We start from the raw sequence: 13,796 nt of genomic DNA on the forward strand, positions 1-13,796 counted from the left end.
GCTGTAACTCTGGATTTATCTAAATGGCATATTAATGCGACATTGAACTCCTCAAATGGTTGAAAACAATCACATAAATACTATTAAAAATATAATTTTGACATGATAAATGAATAATTCACATGCAGATAAACCACTACTCACTGTGTAAGGATGTATTCATTTCCATTATATCTACATTTTAATGAGGTCTTGCAACAGTACAATGGATTAAGACTGATAAAAATCTAAAAATGTAGTTGAAAATAAAATTTCAATCTTTATTGCAGTAGTTATTTCAACTCTTAAACACATAAGAGTTGTGCAGGTTGGTGTGTTTATCTCCCTCTGTTGGTCACACAGACAGACCAGTGTTTATTTTCTCAAACATTTTAGTGTGTGTCCAGTTCAAATGTTCTTAACTACATCACAATCAATACAAATGTTACAAAATTATGCATAAATTAAAAAAGAAAAACAAACAATTAATAAATAACACATTTGTGGCAACTTTTCACAGACCAGCCCTTTTGGAAGACTGCAGACCAAATGATTGAAAAATTAAAAGATGCAGTTGTAAAAAAAAAAAAAAAAAAAAAAGTAATAAATTCAGAATGCTTCTGTATGAGCACAAGAATACTCTAAAACCACAGACAGAACTAAAACGTCATAGTAAAGCTGGTATGCTGTTTATCTACAGTGGAATGATCAGATGTGCAGGTAAATATTGCAGTACGTCACAGTGTTTCTACACATTTTAAAATACAAAAATGAAACCATGAAGAAATATGTTTCCATATGTTTCAACTATTTCAAGCCTGCATCTAAAATGTTTATATTGCTCTGCAACTTTAAATACAGATCCATTTGTTCCTATCATGAACTATCATGACAGCAAGAAGACAATATTCTGAGCATCTAGAGAAATACATGTCTGCAATGCTGGTATGGATTCAAATTATTCAAAGTTATTATTATCCATATGAGAACTTTTCGTTGAGTGCATCGACAAAGAAACTATGGGACAGATGAATGGAAACGCTGCTTTAAAGCAGAAGATGATCTTTACAATACAACCACTGAAAGACTTGTAAAACCCAGGAGGTACTAATAACGCTATAGTTACTTTGTTGTTAGTAGTTCTGTGTCTTCTGCCCTTCAACACGCACTTTGTGACAAATGTTACACAAACTCTTGATGACGAGATTTCTCTCACCTACTATTCTCACATGTTTGTGAGTCCTTTGGTCTGGATTTATATGCTTGCATACAAAAACAAAAGGAGTTCTTCATAGTCTAATATCTCAGGGTCAGCAGGGGCAGAAGGAATTGTGAATCCCCCCCGTCAGGTCAGTGATGGCTCCCTCTCTGACCAGGCTTTGCAGGAGTTCAGTCTCGCTGCCCACATTGTGCGTGGTCTGCTGCAGCATGGCGCTCATGGGCAGGTGGTCATAGTAGTGCAGTGTCGCCCCCTGCTGGAAGAGGTTGTAGCCAAAGCCTGCCAGGCTGACCTCGTCGCACAGCAGACTGGCTAAGTTCAGTGCCGAGACACCAATGGTTGGCACATTCTGCAGAAGACACAGACAAACAAAGCTGTTAAAATGATTATGGAGAAAAACACTGATGTCATCATTTTTATATTGCGTCTGAAATCCTATGTCTAGTTTCTTGTGTTTTACATTGCTGTATTTGAAAAGTGAGCAAGTAAACTAATTTTGTACTTATAATTAAAAACAACCCAAATAACACACTTTTATATTCCAGTTTTACATTTTTCTATACCTAAATAGACAATTTACCATACATCACTGAAACACATGTCTTGTATATAGCCATTGTACTGTATGTTGGTCATTGTTGGTCTATTTAGAAAACATATTAGAAAATAGCGATGATAACAATGTTCAATGGCTGGGGTTGCTGGTTTATACCAAACCCAAAGAGACAATAATTCAGTATAAGAGACACAAGAATGATCTAAATGTCATTAGTCTTGTTTTTAATGGCTGCCCTGAGCTTTGCCATTACGTCTTCAATTGGATTACAGATGATGTCACGCAGGGAAGAGACCATTACTGGCATGAGTTTAGAATTATCATGGGGACAACAAATGGTTACACTGGTTTGATGACTGTGAGTACTGTATTACCTCCAGTCACCCACAAGGGGGAGCCTCTCCCACACAACACACTGTGGGCACAGCCACATGGGAAGGGAGACTCGTCAGAGGGAAGGCTGAGTGAAGTTTTGAGTGCAATGCGCTCCCTGAGAGAGATGATCTGCTCTAAACTGTGTTTAACTTTGGTTTGTAATGTGGATCGAATAGGTTCGTCGTTTAGTAGTCATGATGTCTCTGAGACGATTTCATTTGATTCATGTAATTTTGGTAACAAATTTTACTTAAAAAATTAAGTTTAAATTATGACTTTTTAAAATATCCAACTCTAAACAAGTTGTAAATAGACATAAAACAAGGTGATCCTGTCAAAGATGTGACATTTTCCATTAAGAAGGCAAGTTTATGGGTCCATTCATTCATCCAGAAAAACATGGAGGTGAAAAGAGCAGTACCAGGGCCACTGTGAAGGTCTAAGAAAGTTCTATAGAAGTGTCCATAAAACAGAATTACCTGCACTACTAGTATTAGTCTGCTGTGGCTATAAGAAGAGACAGTAAGTACTGGAGGTGTCTACTACCTGGTCTCTGCCCCACAGGCGTCTTCTTGGTGAAGGGTATTTCAGCAGGTCCAATGCAGTCTCTCTAATGACATGCGGGTTTAACAGTCTGTATCTGTGAGGTTCAAGAGGGAGCTGATCCGGAACCCTCTGCCAGAAGAAAAGCCAGTCCCACAGGGGCTGCAACACAAAGCACACGAGTCCCAACTCTGATCTCAAACAGTACCTGGTTCTTTTTTTTTTTTTTTAATATGAACATAGTAATTCATTCTCAGGACTATAGATCAGCTTTGGAATCTTGGTCACACAAAGACTATATTAAGATTAAAAACAACAGGAGAAACATATAACATATTCCTGTAGCTACACAGCATGGCAGTGAGACAAGTCTAACCCTTGTAACCACATCCACTTACAGCTTTGTTTTCACAGTTTCTCTGTCAAGATACACTTTGCTGATATGCAAACGGCAAAAAGTTCCCAGGAGATGAAACATATCTGGCATCGTTTTATTACATATGCCTATCTAGCTCATGGGCGCGCCGCCTTTGTTTCATTGGCTGCTGCCTTTATTGAAACTTCAGACAATAAACTGTAAAATCTGTAAAATAAACCGTTGAATCTCGCATTTGGGACGACCTTTAGCAAATCAGTGCAACACAGACACAGACACACACACACACACACCCACACCCCTACTCACCACAGTGAGCTTGCTGATCATAGCAGAGGTCCAGCTGATGTCCACACCTTTATACACCACAGCCACAAACAGAGCGTGTGGGTCTGTGTCGACCCAGTGGAGCGGTGTGCCCTCTGGGTAACTCATCCTGATGCTGGTTCGATTTCCAACGTCAGCGCTGAACTCTCCCAGAGGACCGCTGTTCAGCCTGAAGGAGGGAGACGCAGAGGGTCAGCCATTCATTGATTTCTAACGGCAGTCACATGTCTGTGTGATTTATACACAATGGGAAGCGATTGTGGAGATAATTATTACCAGAAAATGTGGAGTCAAACTGAAACTCAAATATGGATTCTGAGCAAACACTTTTAGGTCAAGTAGATTTTTGAGTCATCGACACTGATCTGGTCTCTATTCTGCTCCACTACTGCTCACGACCATCGTGTGAAAACTGGATTAATGCATTCATGTCATCACATGACTGTTTCTAACCTGATAATGGTGTCAAAGCGGTCGATCAGTGGGCCCAGCTCGAGGCCTCTGAGAATGCCGCCATTTCCAATGACCACACAGCGTCGACATTTATCTGACGTGTTTCCTGGCTGGTGCGTGGAGTCAGAGTCTGGCAGCTTTAAAGGAAGATTTACACCAAGAATCATTAGGATTTTGTTCCCACAGAGCAAAGCAGATTCACAATCTCTGTTTCACTGGGCTTTCAGTTCCCTTAACGATACTATCTTAAACTACAGGCACCTGCTCCCTCAAACGTTCACAACTGCTTTGCCTAAACTTGTCAAGCTGTGAAACATGCAGACCAGGACAACCAGGATGAAGGCAGCAGACTGAATTTTTGGTTTGTGCATAAATTCCCTCACCGTTCCATCAAGACCTTCTTCAAAAATACGAGCAGGGATGTATAAGGGTCACATGCACAGGGTTGAAATGTTTCAGCTGGCTGCACTGCGTGATGGTGAGGTCAGAGCATGGACTTGGCCTTCAGGTGTGCAGTGTTATCAATTATTATTCAAAGTTTGCACGGTTAACAAGGTCTATGTTGCATGTCACGCAATAATGGGGAGGATATTCTAAAAAGAGGTGAAGCCACTTGACTGTTCACATGAGTGTTCATATACATTATGCGTACATTATGACTGCACCAGCCTTGAGTGATTGTAGTAAAAACAGGGCAGTTACAGTTAAGTCTCACTAATGTGGCCATGTGAGTAGAGAGGTACCAGGTCTCTCACACTCTGACTATCACTGACTACTCTTACAGCTTCATCTCATTATCTATCTGCCCACTAACAGTTTGAATCACGACAACGGAAATCAGCAGCCCTCTGTGGTGAGCCACTTCTTCAGCTGCTGCCTTATGATTGTTCACAACAGACTACTATCAGACCTTTAACAGTGAGAAACTGAAGCTACCTTTAATCGACTCGTCAAAACTACATTGAAAATATCTTTCATTTGAGGTTAAGATTAGCCAGTCTATAGATGAATAGTGAACTGTGCCTTTCCTGGGGTCCATCTTCAAATAAAATACACATAAGTCAACATTGTACTTTCACTTCAGAGTAAAAATTAGGTAGAAATAAGTGAATGAAAAAGAGAAAAAAAAAGCTCATTATTATTCACCTTCTTCAGCAGGTCCTCTATTTTGCCCTGAAGCCCTTGGAGCCCAAACGGCGGTGGATACTGGAAGAGGTCACTGGTGAGCGGAACGTCTTTCCACAGGAAGGGCTGGGTCACATAACTGGAACCAGGAAGTCGAGCTAACAAGCTCTTCCTGGTTCTGCCAGGCCGACACTGACCCTCCAGGACTCTGTGCACATGTTTGTGCACTTGCTAAACAGATATTATGAAAGCAAACACAGAATAATCAACAATTTCTGAATAATCATCTTATTTGTTGGGTGGCAGTAAAGGACCCGGACAATGGATTCTATTGATACTTCAATTCTCTATTATTTCACTTTCTCTATTCTGTTCTGCTTCTGTGAATAAAGGCTTATCTTATCTTTACATTAATGTCACCCAGAACAATGCTCAGCACAGGTGAACAGGCCACGGCAACACTCTGTGGGAGGACTGTGACAGAGTTCAGAACCAGGGTGGGAATGGGGAACGTTTTAAGGTTGGTACTGGTTATTGCATATCGTATCGCGAAGAAGTAGGTTAGCAGTCACAAAATAGAGAAGTTCAAAGCAGCTCGAAAAGTCATGTCTTGGGGACCGTCAGTTTCTTCATGTCTGTGACACAGAAGCTTATCACAGAAAAGGAAAAGTGTGTTAGGAGTGTGTTATTCTTTTTCTTCTCGACATCAGTCTGCAGTGTTTTTCTGACCTGTTTCTCATATTACTGTTCCACTGAGGTAACAATCAGTCATATGCCAACAGGTAATTGCTTTTCTTTGTAAATTCATCAGACTACACATGAACACATGGAAGCCACTGTGTTTATTTTAGCAACTTCCCAGCAAGACTACCCACAGGCCACATTAACCAGCTCTGATTGGGCGATCCTGAGGCGTTCCCAGGCCAGTGTGGAGATATAACCTCTCCACCTAGTCCTGGGTGATCTCCATGGTCTCCTCCCAGCTGGACGTGCCTGGATCACCTCCCTGGGGAGGCGCCCCGGGGGCAACCTTACCAGGTGCCCGAACCACCTCAACTGGCTCCTTTCAACACAAAGGAGCAGCGGCTCTACTCCGAGTCCCTCACGGATGACTAAGCTTCTCACCCTGTCTCTAAGGATAGATGCCAGCCACCCTCCCGAGGAAACCCATTTTGGCCGCCTGTACCTGCGGTCTAGTTCTTTCGGTCATGATTTCTTCTTAAATTTAGTTCGTTAAAACTTTTTAAATTAGTTAATTAGTTTTTATGTTTCAATGCAAACAGCTGAACAAGACTTCTGACAAAAACATAGTAAAAACGTAAGTATCTAGATTAAGAAAATGAAGTAAACCTGACAGGTTCTGGCAAACATTATTCATTCACTTGAATTAATAAATAATTGACTTCCTCTTGCTAGATTACAATTCATATGCTCAGGTCATTTCATTTGCTTCCTAAAATCAATAACACGTATCCTGCTGACAGCCGACCGTGTGACCGTCTGGACCTCTAAAGACCAGCAGCATCAGATTGAAGCTGACTTGAGGAAACTGGATTACACTGACAGTCGTCACAGCTGTAACAACAACAATCTGTTACTCAGTCCAGCTGAAATCTGCTCGGAAGCCTCTTCCTCCTCCTCCTCCTCTCCTCCTGTCCCTCTGTGTCATGTTACTCTCTCCTTGTGTCCGTCCTTAAATATGTGTATGTGTGTGTGGACTGGGCGGTTCCTCTGCAATCATGGCTCAATCCTCTAATCACCAGCCACAGGAGAAAAACCTGGATCTCCTCACCAGTTGATAGTCTGGATTGTCTCCTCATGTTTCAACCTGCTGAGTCTGCCCAGCTCCAGTCCAGCACCTGACGACCTGCTGACCATGTCGCCTTAACTACCCTCATGGACGTCTGCTTCATTGCTCATCAACTGCACCTCAGTCAAAGGCAAACAGCAAGACAAAGAGTCTCCAGCCAGCTGCGACGTGAGGCTTCACGGAGGCACAGCGCTGCTTTCAGCTAAGTGCTAGCATCAACATGTTTAGGGTTAATGGTAAGGTGTAATGTTTAATGATTAATGTGAGTGTTCACATAGGCTTGGGCGGTATCCAGATTTTGATACCGTCAAACTTCCTCCACATTTTACTGTGGTATACAGTATTACCGTGTCTAATTAAAAATTACGACGTAAGCCTCAGGTGGCATTACCAAACTGTTGGCTTGTGCTAGAGTTGGGCGGTATCCAAATTTTGATACCGTCAAACCTTCCCCACATTTTCCCAGGGTATACGGTATAACTGTGACGAATTAGAAACCACTTTGCAGGGCAGCATGACATGCGCGCAGTTCAGACAGTCAATGCTCACACCTAACTTGTAGCATACAAGAATGACGGGGAGAAACTCAGCTAAAAGCCTCTACCAAGCATTGCCACCCAAACGAAACATAATTCATACCCCGAGAAATTATACAGGCATGTAACAAAAACACGAAAATATCGCACGTCAAAGGTACTGCCTCTGCTGAATTCACCACTCCACGCAAACCACACAAGCCTGGTACTATATGAAAGCAGAGAGTCTGCTGGTCACGAAGATGTCTGCCTCCTCACTATGCGATGAAAAGTCGGCGAGCTAGCAGCCAAAGAGTAGCAGAAAAAACTTTGCTAAATCATAAAGTATGTCTTACCTTTGCTGTTTTGTGGTCAAAAGTTATATTCCACCTCAAAAAAACGCTGCTAATGTCTCCTCCTATGACTCTGTGTTAGTTTGACACCAATCACGAAGGTCCTGGTTGTTTACATAAAGAAGAGGGGGTTTCTGGAGTGGAGGGAGCGCTCTTCACGCGATAACCTATCTCTGGGGTTACTTCCTTCTGGATCGTCATTGGTGTTTCTATGGTGAATTTGGGTGGGTCGCTGAGCTATTGACCGGTGTAACCACGCAGTTAGTTTCACCGCTCCGTCTCATGAATAGGCAGAGCGCTCACAGAGGACTCTGCTGAGCAGCCCGAAGTGGTATTTCACTGTTTTATTTGCATTGTCGTCCTTTTATGAGAACTAAGAACAATCGCAAGCAGAAAAAAGGCTGCAAAAGTGTTTTCAACAGAGGAGTTTTGACGTATGCTTGAACGAGATAATGGTACTCTGCCCAGATGTGCCTAAATGAGCGCCTGGGCATACCTGTGTTAAAACATCTGCCAAAACTGCTCAGGTTCATTTTTTTAGCATGTACTTTTGCACAGTCACCTTTTTCTCAAGTAAAAATTCAACCAGATACATTGAACGGAGTGGACTTCATTTTTGTTATGACGATGCTACAATTACGTTAGTCCTCTATAGACCTATAGCATGTTTTTTAATGACGGTAATAAAACTGATACCGTTGCTATTTTTAGATACCGCGGGATACCTTATTATCGGATTACCGCCCAACCCTATGTTCACATACTAAGACCTGGCCATAAACCAGTACTGGACAAATTAAAATGGGTGTGCTTTTCATGCATCCTGAGGACACCATGGATGTCTGGGCCAAACCACCTCGTGCTTCACTTCTGAGTGCTGATACCTCTCACTGCACGGCCTGCTCCACCTTCCTCTCACCTTTTTATGTGCTGCGTCGACGTGCCAGTTCAGAGGTTTTGTTGTCTTTGTGTCAGTCAGCAGTGGAGAGATGATGACCAAAGCCAGAAAACCTAAAAACATACACAGCAACAACACACACCTGGACACACACACACACACGCAGAGAGAGCAGGAGGGAGGGATGAAGATTTCTGTTAGAGGATGAAAACACTGTGTTTGGATGACAAAAACTCCATCAGCATGTTGACTGAGATGGAGGAGACAAGCTGATAAAAACAAGTGAATGATGACTTCGCCGTGGTGTGTGTCAGTTTGGATGCTTTGCACAGGATTCAGAAAGCAGCATGATGTCAGTCACATGGGAAAATCAACCTGTCCAAACATGACCAATTAAAGCTTTAGATCTGTGAATTACAAGATGACGCGTTTTGGTAAAATGGGAGTCAACTTCACGAGTAATCCCATGACTGTCATTTCTATTCTCTGCTGTCTGCTCTGGTGTCTGGTTCCTGGTTGGTTGCAGCCACCTGAGCAGTGCACCACGTGTATGGACTGTGGGCTGATCTAGTAAAGTGCAGCCACCAAAATCCAAATGCCAACAATGGAGTCTAAGAAATCTGGGAAAAGGATGACCAGAACAGATCAAAACCACTGCACTGCCAATGCCAGTTTCATTGATCCCTGAGACAACACTGACCTGGCATGAAGCTGGTTCAATGTCAAAAAAAAAGCAGTGTCGCTGTGGTGAACTATTCTTGCCGTGTTGCTGTAGCTGAGCTTGCTGCGTTTCACTGAGGCTAGCCTAGGTTACTCCTTCCAAAGCTCATGCAGGCATTCTCTCTTAAGATATGTTCCCTTGCATTGTTAATAGAGTAAAAAGAGGTAGAATCATGTTTTGAGTGGAGTATCTCCTTTATTTTTGTGATACTGTGATATACTACCGTCACTGTAAAAATACAAAAAACAGTGTGATATAAGTTTTAGGTCCTATCGCCCACCCCTGCATGTAATACTCTGTTAATATGCTTCGCTGATTTTTGCATCATATTTACTAGGGATAAGCAAGTACACCACTATCTGTATCTGTATCTGTTCAACCATCTAAGTTATCTGTACGGGGCCTAAACCGGAAGTTGCCGTGATAGGAAATCGGAAATGGGTGGGGCTTAAATCGGTACATTATTTAAAGTCTGAAATTGATATACAATAAAAATATTAATATAGGCTACTTTGTGTGTTCAGCTATATGTGTGTAAGTGTGTAAGTGGTCTGTAAGACTGTTTATTTTTTAATGATCTGTGTGAACTTGGTGATTCATGCAAACATCCAGTGATGGCAAACAGGGAAATAATATGTCAGCCTTGTTCACTGTATTCTTCTCAAAAGCACCGCGTTCAGTACGAGCAAAGTTTTCCAACTGACTTTATACCACCAGCCAAACTAAGAGCAAGCAGACGGTAAAAAAAAAAAAAACGACCGGAGTGAAGGCAGTGACCAACGCGACACGAGCCGTTTTCAGCTCTGTCTTGTCAAATGCACCGCGTACGTTATGAAACAAGTCGTGAGAACAGAGCAAAGCGTGAAGACAGCCAATGAGGATTTTCCTTCAGCACGAGCACAGATATTGACGAGTTTTACTCGTATCATGCTCGTACTCGTCAAAAATGCTTTATCCGTACCGGATACTCATCTGAAACGAGTGTCCGGCTCAACCCTAATATTGACATACATCATATTTTATCAACATTTCAAAAGGTGTTTTTTTTTTTTTTTTTTTTTTTTTTAAATCATTTTTCTGACTGATCTTATGATCTCAGACTCCAGTGCCAATAGTTCAGTGGTTCAGATTAATTATAAAGAAATGGCTCAAGCCACACATGACATCTATAGATGATTGGTATGATAGGATTTAGGAAAGAATCACTTTCTCCATGAGGCTTCAGAAATGGAACTTTGAGGAAATTGAAGTCAAGTGGAAAATGCGTATTTCCCCCAAACACTTCGTTGTATTGTTTTGTGTGTGTGTGTGTGTGTGTGTGTGTGTGTATGTGTTCTAAGACGACACTAAAAAATGAAAAGCCGGATCACTTTGTTAAGGTACTTCACTTAAGATGACAGCGTGAATAGCAGCTGTGAGGTAAGACTAATAAAGACATAAAAGAAAAAGATTAACTTTTATCGACTTTATTTTAATATATTATATTTACAATGCCACAATAAAGTTGTATTTATCAAAGGTCAGAGTGGCCTTTAAATGACTCAGTTCCAAATTGCGGTGCATTAACTGCTGAATATGTTAAAACTTGTCTGAGAGGTCATTCAACTAAAAAATGCAGTCAGTCAGACAAACTGAGGGACTATAACATGAGTCCGATAGAACAACTATCATACTCGAGCCTACTTCACAGCAATGTTCTGTAAATACACAACAATTAGTTATTAAAAAAAAAAAAAGATACCGCACGCTGGAGGAAGTTTGCTTGAATGAAAGAGAGCAGGCAAGTCCTGGTTCCACAAAGATAAGACGTCGAATATGATAACAACGTCAACCTACCCGTCTATCTACTCCAGTGGACACCACGTGCTTTCTAGACGAAAACTAAAAGTTACAACGACCGGTTGTTGGGAAAAATATGGCGATAAGTAAAGCTTTCTAGAGCACACAGCATCATGACCCTCCAGAAACACAGCTCTTAATCTTCAAATAGCTTAGGATCAGGCTGGTTATTCAGCTCTCCACATCACCATTCACATACACATTATTTATTCATCCGCACTCGTCTTTCTCCAACCACAAATACTCTCACAAAAGCCTGGAGAGATGCGGCCTAAGTTCTAACTAAGCCGCCATACAGGCAATTACTGATTCTTCCATGCACCAACACGACATAGCAACATTTTAGGAAGTGACAGAGAAAGCCCTGTTCACAGCACACTCAATAGACAGATACAGGATAATGTTAAAGCCTGGGGGTCTGTGCTAATAGTCCTGGTTGCCTGTCCTCATTCTTTCCATTGTTGAGTGGGCACAGTCAGCACAGCATGAGGGCTACTCCATTCAGAATCAGCCGTTACCTGATATTCATTCTTGTGAAGTTTGACAAACAGGTTCCACAGAGCAAGATAGCTCGTCAGCATGGCCACAGGAAGAAACGGCAGCTTTTGCCAGTCAATAATCCTTCAGTTGTGATCTTTTTCGACAAATGTTAAAATTGCCTTTAAAAGACAAATGCACATAAATGCAAGTAAATGTAACTGACAACACCTGCTCTGACAACAACAAACAAAGTGGCTGGGGCTATAAATGATACGGGTGTTCTGCTTTAAGACCTTAATGACAGTGGAGAGCGAGTCAGTGGCGTCTATCTAACCGCCGCGGCTCAGAGAGAACAGTGCGAGTCTTTGTGCTGCGTTATGTGAACATCACCTGTTCGCTCTGCAGAGTTTAGGAAACCTCATGTTGTTCTCATTCACGCTGGAATCTGGGAACTCCTCCGGTTTCTCTGCTGATGCCTGAGGCCCTCTGGCTCTCAGGGGCCATGTCCTGGACACCATACAGTCTATTAGCCACATTAGTTCACAATGCAAGCTGGGAAAATAATACAACTATAACAGTGTCACTTATACAGCACCTTTCAAAGAGATCGCATTGTAAAACACTGTACTGTATTTGAAATGTAGCTTTGTTATAGCTAATAGCTGAACATTATCATAAGGGTATATGGGCAACTGAGAAAAAAGTATTTCAAACGATCACTTCAATAAATGTGGCAATATATTATTTGTATTCAAGTTAAAGTCCTGCATAAAAAAAATATACTTATGAAATAATATACACGTGTTGAAATTGTAAAATCTACTTACAAGTATCAAAAGTACTACTATTACTACTATTCCAATTATTATTACTAGTATTATTATTTTTATGGATGCATTACCATGCAAGCAGCCTTTTACTGTTCAGCTGGTCGAGCTGGAGCTCATTGTAGGTACTTTATCTGTGCTGGACAGTCTAATCTACAGCATTACTACTACATCAGTATGTAGAAGTGCTTCATTTGCGTTGTACGTTCAAATCTTAATGTAACAAAAAAAAAAAAAAACTACAGCTACAGTGGAGGAAAAAAAAAACTCTAAAATGTAGCTAGAGGGCTAAAAGTAAAAAGTAGCGTAAAAGCAAAATATTCAGCTGTAACAGTTAAGTGAGTAAATGTACCACGGCCTGGGGGTCAACAACGTCAGCTTTCGATAATATTTACGCCAATAACGTAATTATTTAGTAAATATAACTTACTCCCAGGACATCCGCCATCCAATGTCTTTTTATTCAAAAATATGTGTTTTGTTACCGAGTTAGTTATAAGACCAGATGCTATTACAGAACACTTTAGCGGATTCGCCACAAAAGTGCTCCATTAAAATAATGATCGATTTATTGATTACTGATGTCTCCAGACGGTTCCGTCCAGCGTACGGAGGTTTACAGGCGTTACAGGCGACGCATTGTATGATATGAAAAAGTCACATTGATTTAACTCGTGTCTGGTGCCTGCCGAATAAAACACTGCGTTTCTGGTGCGTTTGGACTTCGGTCGATTAGCAAGGAGTCATTTTTGTGCCATATTTTGAATATAACGGCCTGTGAACGCCACAGACCTGAACTGAGAGAACATTACCGAACCAGACCGCCCCGAAGACGGCCAAACGGCGGCCTTTGTAGCTGCGAAGACACTTAACGATGAAATGCAGCTCGGGTACTTTTGCCATCATGCCACTTAACAAGCGGGACCGTTAGCCGTTCCTTTGCTTTACACCGAACGGTAACGTTATGCTATGTTAAACACAAAGCGCGTTTACGCGGTTTAGCGCTAAAATCTATCCTTCAAACCACAATGTCTTCATGATGTCATGATTTCTTCACTTACCCCTTCGTTGATTCCGTGGCTTCGCCATAACTTATCACACCGACAGTATAACTAACCAGCGCTTTATAGTGTTACCGCAGATCTTCACCCAAGCCTTACGTCTTCAGCCTCCTCAGGTGGCCAGCCAATCAGTGACCGCAGCACCAGCCATCACTTCCGCTCTGAGCTGCACATTCTCGACTGCCATCGCCCTCGTGAGCGGATCGTGACACCAGTGGGGTCACTGAAGGTTTCAGTGAAGGGACGATAAAAGAAAAGACATAACACCGTTTGAAAGAAACAATACAGGTCTAACACCGCTAAAAATAAATAAATAAAAAATAACAAAAAAAATAAGAC

General features: G+C 41.7%; 1 protein-coding gene across 1 annotated transcript; it reads right to left on the reverse strand.

Moving 5' to 3' along the window:
* Positions 1–239: 239 nt before the first annotated feature.
* On the reverse strand, positions 240–13,670 carry st3gal5 (ST3 beta-galactoside alpha-2,3-sialyltransferase 5). The gene is made up of 8 exons (XM_076738940.1): positions 13,458–13,670; positions 11,960–12,076; positions 8,551–8,671; positions 4,975–5,184; positions 3,829–3,965; positions 3,358–3,544; positions 2,676–2,834; positions 240–1,547 (listed from the first exon to the last, which is right to left on the reverse strand). The coding sequence occupies exons 2-8, from the start codon at positions 11,989–11,991 to the stop codon at positions 1,290–1,292; spliced, it is 1,104 nt and encodes a 367-aa protein (XP_076595055.1). The 5' UTR covers positions 11,992–12,076; positions 13,458–13,670; the 3' UTR covers positions 240–1,289.
* Positions 13,671–13,796: the final 126 nt, after the last annotated feature.

The sequence above is a fragment of the Chaetodon auriga genome, chromosome 9, assembly GCF_051107435.1.
Source record: "Chaetodon auriga isolate fChaAug3 chromosome 9, fChaAug3.hap1, whole genome shotgun sequence".
NCBI classification, from domain to species: domain Eukaryota; kingdom Metazoa; phylum Chordata; class Actinopteri; order Chaetodontiformes; family Chaetodontidae; genus Chaetodon; species Chaetodon auriga.

What these genes read in the sequence shown, in the direction of transcription:
- st3gal5 (XM_076738940.1), bottom strand. Translation starts at nt 11,991, where the DNA reads ATGAGGTTTCCTAAACTCTGCAGAGCGAACAG. An exon ending in TGATCAGCAAGCTCACTGTG is followed by an intron (nt 2,835 to 3,357) that starts GTGAGTAGGGGT and finishes TTTGTGTTGCAG; the next exon opens with CCCCTGTGGGACTGGCTTTT. An exon ending in GCCTGTGGGGCAGAGACCAG is followed by an intron (nt 1,548 to 2,675) that starts GTAGTAGACACC and finishes TGTCTTCTGCAG; the next exon opens with AATGTGCCAACCATTGGTGT.